This window comes from Phalangium opilio, unplaced genomic scaffold (assembly GCF_054372755.1).
Source record: "Phalangium opilio isolate 3A_F unplaced genomic scaffold, DU_Popi_V2 ptg000090l_1, whole genome shotgun sequence".
NCBI classification, from domain to species: domain Eukaryota; kingdom Metazoa; phylum Arthropoda; class Arachnida; order Opiliones; family Phalangiidae; genus Phalangium; species Phalangium opilio.
The window spans coordinates 1,409,739-1,426,281 of record NW_028324195.1 but is presented as its reverse complement, the minus strand read 5'-3'; the positions used below and the strand labels follow the sequence as shown (position 1 = coordinate 1,426,281).

Genomic DNA, 16,543 nt, shown 5'->3' with positions numbered 1-16,543 from the left:
TAGGTAATTAATTTACTGCCTTAGTGCAATTTATGCTGAAATAAAATTATGCAATGAAAGAGGAAGAGACGTACAATTGGGTAAGTGTTTCGCGGGAGATTCAAATGTCGATTTGGGTTAAAGAAATAAGAGAATAATTTGAGATGGTGAAATGTTTGGCGGGAGATTCAAATGTCGGTTTGGATTTGGGTTAGAGAATAAGGTTTTAAGCTCTCTCTCCATATGGAACCAACCCTAATGTTTATATTTGGATTTGGGTATTTAATCACTGAATGTTTTATAGAATAGTGTCCCTGGATACATTTCAAGTGTTCTGCTTATTTCCGCTCTCGCGAATTTCCAGGAGGCTCAAAGTATTTGAGTTATTTCCGCCCCAATTCAACCTTTTCTAGCTGTGATTTATTTCATCGGTTTTATTTTAAGCAGGGATGGAAATAAGATAACTTTGAGACACTTATAGGGGTCAACGCCTCACTGGACCAATGTCCTATAAATTGATTGGGTGTGCAAAATGTTCTGGTTGCTGGACCAGCTTGTTTCCTTTGGGGCCATCTCAAGGACTTGGTATACCGAAGTGAAGTTCGCGATGTCGAAGACTTACGACAAAGGATAATTTATGGATGTGATAGCATCCGTAACACGCCAGAAATCTTCGAACGTGTTCATGAATCTTTCAAACGATGCACGCAAGTTTCCTTAAACGCTGATGGTGCCCAGTTTGAACAATTTTTGTAGAACAATGTAATTGGGTTTCATTCGAATTATTGTAAAAGTAATGGGGTTCATTAGAATTATTGTAAAAGTAAAGGGGTTCGATTCGAATTATTGTAAAAGTAATGGGGTTCGATTCGAATTATTGTAAATGTAATGGAGTTCATTAGAATTATTGTAAAAGTAATGGGGTTCGATTCGAATTATTGTAAAAGTAATGGGGTTCGATTCGAATTATTGTAAATGTAATGGAGTTCATTCGAATTATTGAAAATGTAATGGAGTTCATTCGAATTATTGTAAATGTAATGGGTTCAATTCGAATTATAGTAAATGTAATGAAGTGCATTCGAATTATTGTAAATGTAATGAGTTCATTCGAATTATTGTAAATGTAATGGGTTCAATTCGAATTATTGTAAATGTAATGGGTTCAATTCGAATAATTGTAAATGTAATGGGTTCAATTCGAATTATTGTAAATGTAATGGGTTCGATTCAAATTATTGTAAATGTAATGGGTTCGATTCAAATTATTGTAAAATTAATGGGTTCGATTCGATTTATTGTAAAATTTAAGGGGTTCATTCGAATTAATATTGTAAAAGTAATGGGGTTCATTCAAATTATTGTAAAAGTAATGTGTCTTATTGAAATAAAGAATAAAAGACTGGTCAGTTACCAGTACATCTGAACAAACAAGTAACCGATATCCGAGATACTTTCCTTACCTTTAATTACAATCATTAATAAAAACAAAGGGATTAACGCTTTTGGCCGTTTAACACGTTCACGGTCTACCACTAGGTTTGAACTTATTTCGATCATTGCCTTATGCTCAATAATCGAAAACAATTGGGTCAAAACCACAATACTAGTGCTATAATTCTACAAAATCTCCTTGTTTTTCGGCCTACTTTTGACAGCCCATAACGTCGCAACGGAGCGCTTTACCCCAAAACGTCATAGATAGGACCTTTCGGACTTCTTTTGACCCAAGGAACATGCCTGTTAATTTGTGCCAGACTTTCCAGAAACACCCTGTATAATCTGATTACCTCACCACTTCCTGAAAAAAAATTTCCACGGTGTACAATCTCGTGAACCATGTAATTAGTTTTTATTGTGCACATTAAACAAACTTTTCATTCATAACGAAATAAACAAGATGGCCCAAGGGCTGGGCCTTAATAGTAGCCACATCGTTACCCCACCAATATCATAATTTTAATTTTAAAAAAACCCACTTATGTCATTCATTATGAAACTAAAAAAACCACTTATGTCATTTATTATGAAATAAAAAAACGAACTTATATATAATTTATTATGAAATTTAAAAAAAACACATTTTATATCATTATTTCTCATTAAATAAAAAAGTCACACTAATATCATTATTTATCTGGCGGTAAACATAAAACTAATATCGTCATGACGAAATTTAAAAAGAGCCACTAATATCATTATAACGAAATAAACAAGATGGCCCAAGGGCTGGGCCTTAATAGTAGCCACATCTTTATCTACTAAATTAGCACATAAATAAAAAGAAAAGCAATATAAAGGCCAAAGAAGAGAAATTCAGAAGTATCCGACCCCAAAAACAAATATGGCCCTCCTTCATTCAAGTCAAGCCCTCATGGTACAGTGGTTTGAGTGTATTACAGCTGCGCGAGCGACCTGTGCTTGGACCCCGGCTGCGACCACGTAAAATTTTAATTAAAATAAAATCTCTAACCGAGCTCAGTTCTACCTATTGGTGGACTGATATACTATCGAGATTTTTTTAAACTAAAAACTAACGATAAAGAAAGCGAAAACTCCGGCCACAATTACTACAACTACTACGGCTCGGGTCAAACTAAGATCCTCATCGTATACTACAATGTGGCTAAAAAAACCCTAAGTTCATTATTTGCTATGAAATTAAAATAACTAACTAATATCATTATTTATTATGAAAATTAAGAAAAAAAAACCCACTTAAGTCATTATTATCATGAAACTTAAAAAAATCATTATGACTTTTAATAAAAAATCCCACATATCATTATTTATTATGAAAGTTAATAAAAAAACACTAATGTTATTATCACTAGTTTAGTAGTAAATACAAATTCTTTGACAACCTTAATACCTGTGTTTAGTTCAATATACATTAGACCTATTTTTTAGTAGAAACGTTCCAATCGCTCACCCCAATAGCGAAAGTGCAGCCCGGTGTAAAAAGCGTTGCAGAAATTTAAATGAGATGTGTAAAATATGGTTTGTTACCTCTCCGAGTGACGTATGTCACGGAGAGGTATTACACCGGCCATTTCCATCTGTTTGTGTGTGTGTGTCTGTGTGTGTGTCTGTCTGTCTGTCTGTCAGACCCCACGTGACCGCGTTCGCAGTTTACAAATCGGAGCAAACAAATACCCGATTTCCGGAACTCTCCTCCCCAACTGAAAAACGACACGAGGCCACTAAATGCGTTTTTTAGGGATAATTTAGAAACAAAAAAGTTATTTTTCGTCGATTATTGGTAGAATTCACTATCGACGAATGAGAAAACACTTCTATTGGTCGGCGAAAACATACTTAGGGAGCTAACTTTGCTCCTAGATTAGGTCCAAAATTTCTGGTTTAATACATTTCCATCGCTGTAACGTCAGTTTATGATAGGGATAAACGAACTAACAATGATGTCGATCCTTACCATGAACAATTGAACAAAGCGTTCCTTGGTAACCACCCATCGTTTTGGAATTATTTAGGTAAAAAAACACCAATTTGTTAGGCACTCAATTACGTAGGTTTACCTTTTGTTAACATCTAATTATTTATATATCAGAGCATTTGATATTACTTGAGGGTAGTCAATTAAGGGATTACATAAACTTAACTACGCGAGGAAATGTGATAAGGACAGGTAAAAATCAAAACCACTTTCTGAGCAACAGGTGCATTATCCGTGCAACGATTGAGTTCAATGAACATGGCGAATTTTTTTTTCGAGGCATGCCGCGTATTGTGTTAATCCCGGTCCTCAAGGTAAAATTGATGAAGATCTCGAAATAGATGATCCCCGAATATTCAATGGGTAAGTCCTCTGGCGGTGAGGTCAATACGAGTAGCTCGCGGTGACCCACCTGCAGTTGACCCCTTTGCAGTAGCTCATGTTGATCCACCTGCAGTTGCCTCCGTTGGAAGTTGCATTTAATCCCGCAGTTCAACAGTCAGTTGTAGATCCCTCCGATCAAGGAGCAGTTGCAGATGCCGCCGTTCAATGAGCTGTTAGAGGTATGCCTGTTTTAAGATTTTGCTTAGAAGGAGGTCCGTGGCAATACGCTTAGAATTAATTGATGGACCAAACAATGGTCATGACTGGGAGGGATTAATAAACTAATGGCGATAGAGAGGGGCGTAGACTGTGTATCCCTTCATCTGGGCACGTTTTTGTAAGAGGGGATACTGTGCGCTCCCGGTTGGGGCATGACACTGAGCTAAGAGATAGAAGGGTATGATGTTTGCAATACGTGTATTTAGCTGAATTGGTTCATATTAAGCTCGTTCCGATCTCATAATGTTAACCTCTATGGGGATTTTTACTTTTATCTTGTTAAACAAACCCAAGGTAAAATGAGCACAATTAATTACCTGGAAATGTTCTAAAATTCTCTGTTATTTATGAGTTAGTTTCACGCGGTTCCGACAAATATCTTGCATGGTGTGCATTCAAACAGTGCATTGAATTATCCGACCCTTCCATTATAAGTTAAGTTACAGTGATATGTCATTTTTTTACTCATAAAAAGGAGACGATTTAATTTGACAATTCCATAACAATTTTATTTACTAAATAACGTTTCTCCTCAAAAATCGACATATTTTATATACCTAGACAATGCATTTATACACAATCCTTGGCGAATCAAGGGCACATTTTAAAACCCACACAGAAATTAATATATGCATTGCAATTTGAAACTATGAGCAGTTTTGTTTTAATTGCGTAGCTCAAACATCTGATATAATTCGAAATTCAAAACTTGCCCCCTCTCTTTAAGTTTTACCTTCAATGCAGTGTTGTCTGGCCCTCTATGAGAGAAGTTACGCAAGTACTGAGTGAAACTGTAATGCTAGCCTTTCTGCAATTTTTGTACAAAACAAAGAACTGAAAACTATATATTTGACGATTTCTGTCTGGTTTGGCGCCCCATATGTGGCAGCGAGAGGAGCATTGGTGAAGGCGGCGAATACTTGTTAGAGATGAGCCTTTCTCACTGACTGTTCCCGTTATTTATACGGCAAGCTGAGCTATTGAAGTGAAAAATATAGGCACATTTGTACGTTATGTACCAAGAGCGGCGTTTCACGATCATTCAAAAGAAAGGATCGACATTACTTTTCGTTACTTGAGGAATATTATATAAATAAATTGTGAGAAATCCTCTATGCAACCCAAAGTAATGGCAAAACAACTGACTGTTTGGTTTCTTGATTTATTTGGTCCAGTCTTAAAAAATTCTCTTCCCTCTTTAAAAATAGGGAGCAATAACGGAATGAACACTTTTATGCCATCCAAACAATGTATTTACTGCCATTTCTGAAGATATTTACTACTTTTAATAAAATCTTAATTAAATAAATTTAAAAAAATAAATTATTAATAACATGTTAATTTAAGACCATAAAATATCAATAGCGTTTTTCACTCAAACTGTATAATTGTGATTTTTTACCTCTCCGAGTGACGTATGTCACGTAGAGGTTCTAATTTCGACGTATCTGTCCGTCTGTCTGATTTTACACCCACGTGACCGCGTACGCAGTTTTTAAATCGGAGCAAACGTGTTCTCAATAGGGGATTGGAAAGAAGATTAGGAGGGGAAACAAATCGGGGGAAGGCACTAAAAAGTGTTTCGTCACGTGGTGTAGCTGCTTTGAACCTTTGAGCAGACGCTCCTTTAGTTGTACCTTTATTTATAAAAAATGAACATCAATGTAATGCAAACGTACTTCATATTGCACGTAGTAAAAGAAAAACTCACCTTCAGTTTTAAATTAAAACGTTTAATTATCTGCAGCGCCCAAATCCACAAAATAAAGTTTTCAGTAAGGCCTTGTCCCACCAAAAAAAAAAAGATTATGGGCGGGAGAAGGGGTGTAGTACGACATTTTAAATATGTCCAGCCTTCTTTTTAAAGTTATCTGGCAGTACTGAAAACACTTTCACTTTTTTACAATCCCCTATTTCCGGAAATTTCGAAAACTGTATTACACTTACAGGCTGTTCCTCCATTGCTTATCTAACACCACCAGCCTCTGGTCTTTGTCCATCCCACATGGACACCAGTCTGTACACGCTGACTTCTAATCACCACCCTCTTGTGGTCTTTGTCCATCCCACATGGACACCAGTCTGTACACACTGGCTTCTAATCACCACCATCATCTGCTCTTTGTCCATCCCACATTGATGATGACGTGCGGTTGCTGGTTGATCTGGACGTTCTTCGGATGTACTGGTTGCATGTGGCTCCGTTGGTGCAATTGGTAATCGAGGCAAAATGGCCGTGGGTGGACTCTATTTCCGTGGGTGACAACTTGTTGGCGTGTCTTCTTGCCACCAAAGGTGACAATTGGGTAGTTTTCCGGGTCTAGATCCTTGCCAGGCATTGATTCGGGATTTTCTTTCCTTGGAACGCTTGAGCGGCTTTCCGGTGACGACGCCGAGTCTGCTGCTGCGTTCCTCTTTGTCCAAACGCTTCGAGTCTGGTTGCGATGTCTTCGTATGATTCCATCGGAGGTCTCGATTTCCATCATCATTTTGCCCATACGTCTCACAACGGTTCCTTCGATCCACTTTGGACCCCGCCGGAAATTTCTTGCTAAGATACGTTGCCTATTTTCGCCCGGTTCGCGTATTGATGTTCCTGACGTTGTCGCGTTGCTAGGATGACATAAGTCTAAAGCCGTTACTATTGTTCTGTTGCACATCACTTCTGCCGGTGATTTTCCCCCATTTACCGGTGTTCTACGATAGTTGAGTAGAAAGCGAGATAGTTTCAATTTGAGGGAACCTTCGTTGCAGTTGGCCAGAGCGTTGGCAATCAGTTCTGTTTCATCGGACGTTCCTCCCGTAATTTTTCTCAGTGCCGTTTTTACTGTCCTAACTGATCTCTCCGCTTGACCATTTGACGCTGGATGGTATGGTGCCGTTGTAGTGTGATTAATCCCCATCTCCTCCATGAACTGTTTGAACTCGCCGCTTGTAAAGCACGGGCCGTTGTCGCTAACCAACTGAATCATGATTCCGAAGCGCGCTATGTGCCCTCTGAGGCAATCTATTACCGTCGCCGACGTAGTGTTTTTTGTGATGTCTACTTCCAACCATTTGGAAAACGAGTCCACGGTAATCAGCAAATAATGTCCTTCTATAGGACCTGCGAAGTCTATGTGTACTCTGCGCCAAGGTTTATCTGCTGTCGGCCACGGCGAATACTTTTGCTTGGGCAATGGTGCAAGCAATCGGCAGGTTTTACATGAATGCGACACGTCTTCTATATCCTGATCCAAGCCTGGCCACCATACTTTTGAGCGTGCCAGCTCTTTCATTGACCGGACACCTTGGTGGCTACTGTGTAATTCCGCCAGTATCTTAGATCTCTCGTCCCTCGGTATGATTACTCTATTTCCCATCAATAGTACGTCGTCGGCTATTGATATTTCGTAGCGTCTATGGTGGTATCTCTGGAAATCCTTTGTGATCCTGGATGTGTTGAGTGGCCAGCCCTCTCTGGTATACGTCATAATCTGTGATAGGATGGGGTCCTTTTGCGTCGCTCGGCGTACCCCCACGACATCCAGCAAGCCATTTGTTCTCGTACGTAGTAATAAGACCAATTCAGAGGGTAGCGGTGGTTCTCCTTCCGGTTGTTCTGACGGAAGTCGGCTAAGTGCGTCGGCATTGTTATGAGTAGAACCCTTCTTGTACTCAATATTGTATTCGTATGCAGACAACAACAACGCCCATCTCTGAATTCTGGCGGCCGCCATCGCTGGTATCTGTCTATTTTCGTTGAAGATTGAGACCAAGGGTTTATGGTCAGTCACCAAGATAAATTTTCGTCCCAGTAGATAATCCCGAAAGCGCGTCACTCCAAATACCAACGCCAACGCTTCCCTCTCGATCTGCGGATACTTGCGTTCTGCTTGTTGAAGGGACCTTGAGGCAAAGGCAATTGGTCGTTCTTCATTTCTAATCCTGTGTGATATAACCGAACCCACTCCTACTGGTGAAGCGTCGCACGCCAGTACGATTTCCAGAGTGGGGTCAAAATGAATGAGCAAGTCCGATGCTTGAATGGCTTCTTTGGCCTTGTCGAAGGTCTCCTGGTGCTTCTTGTCCCACTCCCACTTGGTAGACTTGCTGAGCGTGTACAATGGTTCCAACAGTGTGGCTGAATTTGGCAAGAACCTCGAATAATAGTTTATTAGCCCTAAGAACGACCTGAGCTCTTCTACGGACTGCGGTTGTGGTGCGTTTTTAATTGCGTCTAACTTGCCTTCCTGCGGGTGAAGTTCCTGGGCGTCCAGACGGTATCCGAGGAAATCTATGGACGACTGTAGAAATCGACATTTGTCTCTGTTGAGCTTGAGACCGGCATCTTCAAGCGTTGTCAGAATGTCGTCCAACTTCCGGTTGTGATCTTCTACATCTTTTCCTCCGACTATGTTGTCATCTTGGAACGGGAGGCAGGAGGGGTGTTTTTGTAGTAACGATTCCATATGCCTTTGAAATATGGCCGACGCTGATGATATTCCAAATGGTAACTTGTTGTATTGAAATAATCCTTTCGTTGTGTTTATCACTACGTATTTTCGTGATTCTACGGCCAATTCGAGTTGATTATTAGCGTTGCGCATATCGAGTCGCGAAAATACCGTACATCCCGCCAATTTTGCAAATATATCTTCCACTCGGGGCAACGGGTATTTCTCTGTGTCGATCATTTTGTTAGTTGTGATCTTGAAGTCCCCGCAGATTCGCACGTCCTTGTTGGCCTTAAGTAAGGGTACGATCGGTGCAGCTGACTCGGCATGCGGTATTGACGTTATGATACCTTCCTCGCGTAATCGAGATAACTCCTTTTCCACCTTATCCTTGAAATGGTATGGTAATGAACGTGCCTTGAAGAAGCGTGGCACCGCATCTGGTTTGATGTGTAATTTGACTTTAACTCCTTTAAGGCAGCCTGTGCCCGGAGAAAACAAGTTTTCGTGCCGACGAATGATTTCTTCTAGTTTTTCTCTCGATGCCTCGATGTGTCCGACGTGATTTGGCGGTCTAGTTAAGATGTTGAAATCGGAGAAGATCCACTGGCGCCCCAAAAGAGTTGGACCGCGACCTTTGTATACCAGTATAGGTAAATCCAGTGTTTTTCCATTGTAGGTCGCTCGAACACGTGCTTGCCCTTTTAGATTTACGGTATGGCCTGTGAACGATGATAAGGACGATGGTGGCGCTGTCAACTGATTCAATCCGGGAAGAATGTTCTGATACTCTTCGGATATAAGAGTGTATGCTGAGCCCGTATCTAACTCGAATCGTACATCGGTATTGTTGATTTGGCATGTTATATGCACCGGCCGTAAGGTGTCGCTGTATGCGTTGCTCTCGGATACATGCCCAACGTAGAAACATCAATATTCATTGTGGTGCATAGTCTGTGCATTTTCCCCGGAAGATGTTGTGGCTCGTATGGTATCACGCCGCGTCTGATGTCCTTCGTCATAGGGTGTGACGTAATGTGCTGCATAGTTGTGAGACCGAGGGTCTCGCGATCGTATCCCTCTCAACGATGGAGATGGAAATCTTCGGCATGCGGCTGCTATGTGGCCTTTCTTGCGGCATGAGTAACATTCTGCGTCGATGAAGGGACACTCTTTGTCTGAGTGACGTGTACTGTCGCATCTATAGCAAGGTCTGGGCCGCGGTTGAATTGTAGTTGTCCTTGATGAGCGTGGGTATGAACTGGTCGCTGAATACCCTTGTCTGCGCTCCCGTGGCCAAGTCGTGCTCTCACCGTTAGGGGTCACCTGGCGTCGTTGAATACTGTGAATGTTGTCTGAGTCGAGACGGCTGTGGGTATTTATTGATTGAGATTCTCGTTCTATCGTCTCTATTGATAAGGCTTTGTTCACCGCGGTGTCAAAAGTTACGTTAGGAATGTTGAGTAGCTCGCGTTGCACTGGGTCGTTATTGATACCGGCAATGAATTTATCACGTAACATGTCATTTAGGGTTGTACCGAAGTTACAGAATTCAGTCATTTTGCGTATAGCTGCTACGAAGGATGATACCGACTCACCGTCCGCCCGATCGCGTCTATAAAACTTCACGCGTTCCACTATCTCCAGCGGCGCAGGGTTGTAGTGCTTGGTTAGTGTTGAAACCAAATGTTCATACGACTTATCGGCTAATTTGTCCGGCGCGATTAAATTTCTCAAGAGCGTGTACCTGGTTGTGCCGACGACCGTGAGTAAAGTTGCCCGTTTCAATTCATGGACCTCGGTGTTATCAGCCCCCACCGCAGTGGATTCCTTTATCTTGTTGGCTAAAAAGTACTGGTCTAAGCGTTCAGCATATATATATTCCATTGATCGGTCGTGGAATCGAAGGGAGGGAATTGTCCCGCACCTGGGGCCATTCTTTGAGCGGTCACGTTGCGCGTTGACTAAGGTTAACAGATTGTTCGATACTTCGCGATGTTGATCCTCCCGTACTTTAACTATACTATTGCGCGTAAATCCCGGTATTTAATCTTGAGGCGCGTAAACTTCCGTAGCGGTCGCGTTAGCCTCCGTCGCCATTGTTAGGCTTAAAACTAGGCATATAAAAGACATCCCGTATTTATTATAATTTACTTTATTCAGTCAATATCTGATCTGTCGTCAAATAACAGTCGTCGTCCTCGCGTGTTCCACTCTACCACGAGTGTCGTCCCCAATTCCTTATTTATACAGTCTCTTATCTCGGCTTATCTTTTTACATGTTTGTTTGTCTATTATTGACCTATTATTACTTTACCTATTCTATGTCTATTTACAACCCTACAAGACTGAAGGAATCAAAATCGAAATGGATGAGGTAACTATAAACCCTGCTATGAGAGCAATCTCAAAAACTTGTTTGAACTCACTATGGGGAAAATTTGGATTAAATACTAACAAACCAAAGTCTATCATAATAGACGACTTTAAAGATCTAATTGGCATTTTAGTAGACGACACAAAAGAACTTATAGATTTAAGGCCCCTAAACGAAGAGCTATGTTTGTTAACGTATAGTTTTAAGAACGAGTTTCAACCCACATATTATAAGGGAAACCCATATGTTGCCAGCTTTGTTTCATGTTATGGTAGGTTAACTCTTTATGAAACACTTGCAAAGTTGAATGAGCGTGTACTTTATATGGATACTGATAGCGTAATCTTTGTTGCAAAAGAGGGGAACTACATACCCCCCACCGGTATTAACTTGGGGTGTTGGGTAAACGAACTGGGAGAGGAATCAATTTTAGAATTTGTTTGCAATGCTCCAAAAAGTTACGCCCTGAAAACTACAGACAACAAAACTATCGTGAAAGTAAAGGGCTTAAGTCTTCAAAATCGAATAAATGAAAATATTGTAAATTTTGACTCCATATTTGAAAGTATTCATAATCAATCGAAAAGAATTAAAGTAGCCGTTCCTTTTAATGTACGTAGAGATAAATATAGGGCAACAATAATAAATAAAAAAAGGAAAAGACATTTGGATATACATTTAAGAAGCGCGTAGTTAAGGGTTTTAATACATTTGCATATGGTTACTTAACAGAGACAACTCAGGATGAGTAGATCTAAAAAGAATGTACATTTTTCACCAAATGTAACTGTGTTTGAAATACCTATCGAAGATAGACGTAATTACGCCCTTTACGACGCGCTAAGGTTTAAAGATCGTATTCGAAAGGTGGAAAAAATGTTACTCAAAATATATACAATTCGAACTGAGCAATAAAATATTCGAGTGTTGAATTCTTTGTGTCATTTTAATTACATTTATTAACCATGGCGTGTCAAATAAAATTTGTAGCACCCTTTCAGATGTTATGCGCAGGCTCTTGAATGTGTGGTAAATCATCGTGGGTTTTTAATTTATTAAAATATAGAACATGCATGATTAGTCCAAAACCAGATCGGATAGTTTATTGCTATTCAATTTACCAAAATAAATTTGATGATCTGAAAAGGGAAATCCCTGAAATAGAATTTATGGAAGGGTTACCTCCGAATAACGAAGAATTTTGGAATAGAAATCAAAATAACCTCCTGGTGTTGGATGATTTAGCTTCAGAATGTGGTAATAGTAAAGAAATAGCTGATATGTTTATTAAGGGCAGTCACCACTATAATACCAGCATAATTTTAATTGCACAGAGCTTATTTAGTAAAAATAAGGGATGTTCAGATTGATTAGCCTAAATTGCGTTTATATTTTAATATTCAAATGTCCCAGGGATTCATCGCCAATACAATTTTTAAGTAGGCAAGTTTTTCCTAGAAAAAGTCAGTTTCTAGTGAAGGCCTACGCCATTGCTACTGAAAAGCCGCACTCGTACATTTTGATTGACTGTCATCAAGCCACGGATGAATGTCTACGAGTTAGAACAAATGTCCTCCCTCCAGATGGAAATATGTACGTATTTATCGACGAATAAGAAATAGGCCAGGACAGATAGGCCAAAAAAGGGCTTGACCTAGAACATTTGAACATAAAGATGAAAATTGGTACATGGGTTGTTTTTGACCCCACAAAAAATATACTAAAAGTCCCCTGCTGTAGAGCGCGAGCTTTCGCCGCCATCTTGGAAAATGGCCGCCGGGAATGGCAGCATCAATGTATTCTACATTCTTCTTCAAAAATTATGAAAATTGGTACGCATTATGAATCGAACCATATGAACTTCATGGCAAAATTTTACAGCTCTGTGTTCAATAGTTTGGTCGCCATATTGGACAATGGCCGCCGTGAATGCTAGGTACAGTATATTTCACCATGTTGTTGGAAAATTATGAAAATTGATAGGTATTATATTCAGAGCTGTGCGAACCTCATAGTAAAATATTGAAGCCATTAGTCGGTTAGTTTGGCCGCCATGTTGGAAAATGGCCGCCATCAATGTCATTTAGTTACAGTATATGGTTCAAAAATTATGAAAATTGGTAATAATTATGTTGAAGACCGTCTAAACATCATACTTGAATATTGAAGACGTGCTACTGATAGTTTGGGCGCCATCTTCGAAAATGACTGTTTGAAATGCCAAATATATTACCGATATATTAATTTTTTTCAATATTTTTTAATTGAGTAGACGATTTTCATGAACGTATTAAATGTCATAAAATTAACTATCTTCGAGTCTAAATTTTTGACCCGTCTTCAAAAATGGTCGCTGAAATATTACTATCTAAAATCTGAAAAAAAGGAATGCCATATTACTCGGATTTTGGTTAGGAAAAACCATTTTATATGGGGTGTAAACATTCTAGTGTCGTTAAGGATTATATTTACGACACATTTTTAACATTTCGTTCATATTTCTCTTCATCCTGAAGATTTTTTTATTACGGCTAATACCTTGCCAATGACCACACATGGCCCAGCAAGCTAATCCAGATCGTCTACATTCACAGTTTTTTATACAAGATGTTCTGCAGACTGCAGGTACAAATAATGAGTGTTATAAGTTCATCTGATGCCGTAAGGAGAATGGTGTGAATGGGTCTTCGACTTTCGCGATCGCGAACCAATCCCCACTGTTCAGGAATAAATAGTTTCCCAGCTATTGTTGGACTTGAAGATACGCTCGGAAAAAATGCAGTTTTGCGGCGTCTGTTGTTGGATGAAACTTAGCGAGATCAAATGAGGACTTGACAGTATGTGTTGCAAGGGTTCCATTATACGTCTAATATCTACATAGTTGAAGCTTGGACGATTCAATTATCACCCTAAGAAAAGCGAAAAGAAATCTCTCTTCGGCAGCAATGGCTTTCTTAGATGCAATATGGTCATTAAAAAAGCCCAACAAATTAGTAAAATGTTGATTATCTGTCATTACTTTAAACCACGCCTTATCATAACCAAACCCAGTTACAGCACGTAAATGAAAGAAGTGTTCTTTTAACCTTTTTAACTCAAAGGACTTGTCGTTGCGGAGGGGGCCTGAGTTCGGTGTGACGGTTCGGGAGTTCCTTGGGTTCGCCCTTGGTTCAGAGCGTTCCTTATCCCAATCCGTGAAGGTTTTTCCCGGCCGCTTCGCCCACGCCCAGGTGTTGTCTTGGCTCGCCCCCGCTATTGGCAACCCTCTAGGGGTCGCGTATACACTATTTGTTTGGGCCGTATGGCACTATTGTGCTTGGAGAGAACTCCCCCGTCTCCTCGAGTCTTCTGCTGCCTTAATCCTTCCCTGTCACCGACCACCTTATGACTGGGCTCGACGTTGACGGTGTCCAGCTTCTGTCACCTGCTCAAGTGGCGTTTGTCGGTCCCACTGGCTGCTCCCGTGTGCCATGACGGCGGTTCCGCAGGTTCAATTTGGAATATGATGGGGAGGGGCGCAGATAAAGCCCCCAGCTAAGTGTAGCGCCTAATCAAGGGTTCTGACATGCAATTATTATGAAAAATCTTCAGGATGACGATGTATATGAATGAAATGTTAGAGATTTGTCTAAAATCTAATCTGAAACAACACTAGAATATATAAACCCTACATTAAAGAATATTCTCTAATCAACATGTTGAGAATAACAGCTTTGAATAACTTTTCTTTCTTTCAGAATTTAGGGCAATAATTTTCGTGTGGCCATTTTTAAAGATGGCGTCGATAATTTCAACTTCGAGATATCTATTTTTTGTTGTTTATTACGTTAATAAAAATCATCTATTCAAAATAGGAATTTCAAAAAGATTTACATATTTGAAATATATTTAGCATTTCCAGAAGTCATTTTCGAAGATGGCGCCCAAACTAACAGTAGCACGTCTTCAATATTCAAGTATGATGTTTAAACGGTCTTCATCATAATTATTACCAATTTTTATAATTTTTGAACCATATACAGTATCTAAATGACATTGATGGCGGCCATTTTCCAACATGGCGGCCAAACTATCTGACAAATGGCTTCAATATTTTATTATGAGGTTCACACAGCTCTCATTATAATACCTATCAATTTTCATAATTTTCCAACAACATGGTGAAATATACTGTACCTAGCATTCACGGCGGCCATTTTCCAATATGGCGACCAAACTATTGAACTCAGAGCTGTAAACTTTTTCCGTGATGTTCATGTGGGTCCAATCATTATGTGTACCAATTTTCATAATTTTTGAAGAAGAACGTGGAATACATTGTAGCTGTAATTCCCGGCGGCCATTTTACAAGATGGCGGCGAAAGCTCGCGCTCTACAGCAGGGGACTTTTAGTATATTTTTTGTTGGGTCAAAAACAACACATGTACCAATTTTCATCTTTATGTTCAAATGTTCTAGGTCAAACCCTAAAAGTCCTGGGCTAAAAGAGTGACGGTGCATTTTTAATCTATTTAATACAATGATGCTGCCGGTCTCACTTCGTAAGAAATACCCCTACCTAACTTTGCTTAAACGAAGCAATAAAATTCAAAGAAAACACATTCTAAAAAACAGTACCAAAGATCAATTAAAGACGCTCTGTAATATTTGTTTTAACATTACACACGGCGGGATACCTTTGACCTCCAAACTAAAAAATCATTTAAAACGTCACAGGAGAGTTATAAGGCTACTGGCTCAAAAGTCTTTGCCATTAAGTAAGAAGCGTCAGTTGATGATTAATCAATCAGGCGGAGCCTATTGGCCAATGTTACTGACTAGTATTATCCCTAGTGCTATCTCAGCAATAGAAAGTTTAACATGAAGAAAATGGTTTTGGTGCCTGCCAATACCATTTTGGATACGGTGGATAAAGAATTATCTGAGCTAGATCAAGAAATGCATAACATTCTTCGAAAGTCCGGGTCTACAGAAACTAAACTTACAGAATACTTGGAAACCCTGCAAAAATATTTAAATATGAAGAAACTAGTACAACCCATTACCGTAAAAACTGTATCGGCACCTCCTACAACTTATCCAGCGCTACCTTCGGCCCCGGTGGTTTCTACTTCTACCGCTACTTTACCCATTACTCCGAGCCTAACAGGAATACACGCAACTACCCCCATTATGCCTACCGCTTCTGCACAGGGTTCCACCATTTTTCAAGCACCACCTAGCGGGTCCACCTTGACATGGCAGCCATTTACGGCTACGGCTGTAGAGGCTAAGTCTCCAGCACCCAAAAGAAAAAAACTCTACGTAAAAACAGTGTGGCTCAATCATTAGATGAATTTAAAAAATTTCAAGAACTATATTCGCCTCTTCATTCTAAACGTAAAACCAGAAAAGATAAAAAACTGTTGTACCCACTACACTATGGAAAGAAAAATTTAAATAAGCGTTTTTTATTGATTGCAATATTTATTTTGATGTTTCAACAAATGATTACATAAAAACAATAGAACCAAAGCTTCATTATACATTAAATCATTTGGTTTATATAAATCTTGAATAATAACGTTTAGATTATAACCGTAACAGGCATTAACTAGATAAAAAATACAATGTAAACCGCATGTTAAAGATAATGGATATTGAACAGGTACAGGGTTTATAAACCATTCTTTAGCGTAGACATAAAGATCA

General features: G+C 39.5%; 1 protein-coding gene across 1 annotated transcript; it reads right to left on the bottom strand.

The window, feature by feature from the left end:
* Positions 1-9,405: 9,405 nt before the first annotated feature.
* On the bottom strand, positions 9,406-10,362 carry LOC149644574 (uncharacterized). The gene has a single exon (XM_089850352.1). The coding sequence runs from the start codon at positions 10,360-10,362 to the stop codon at positions 9,406-9,408; it is 957 nt and encodes a 318-aa protein (XP_089706478.1).
* Between the last annotated feature and the right edge of the window lie 6,181 nt (positions 10,363-16,543).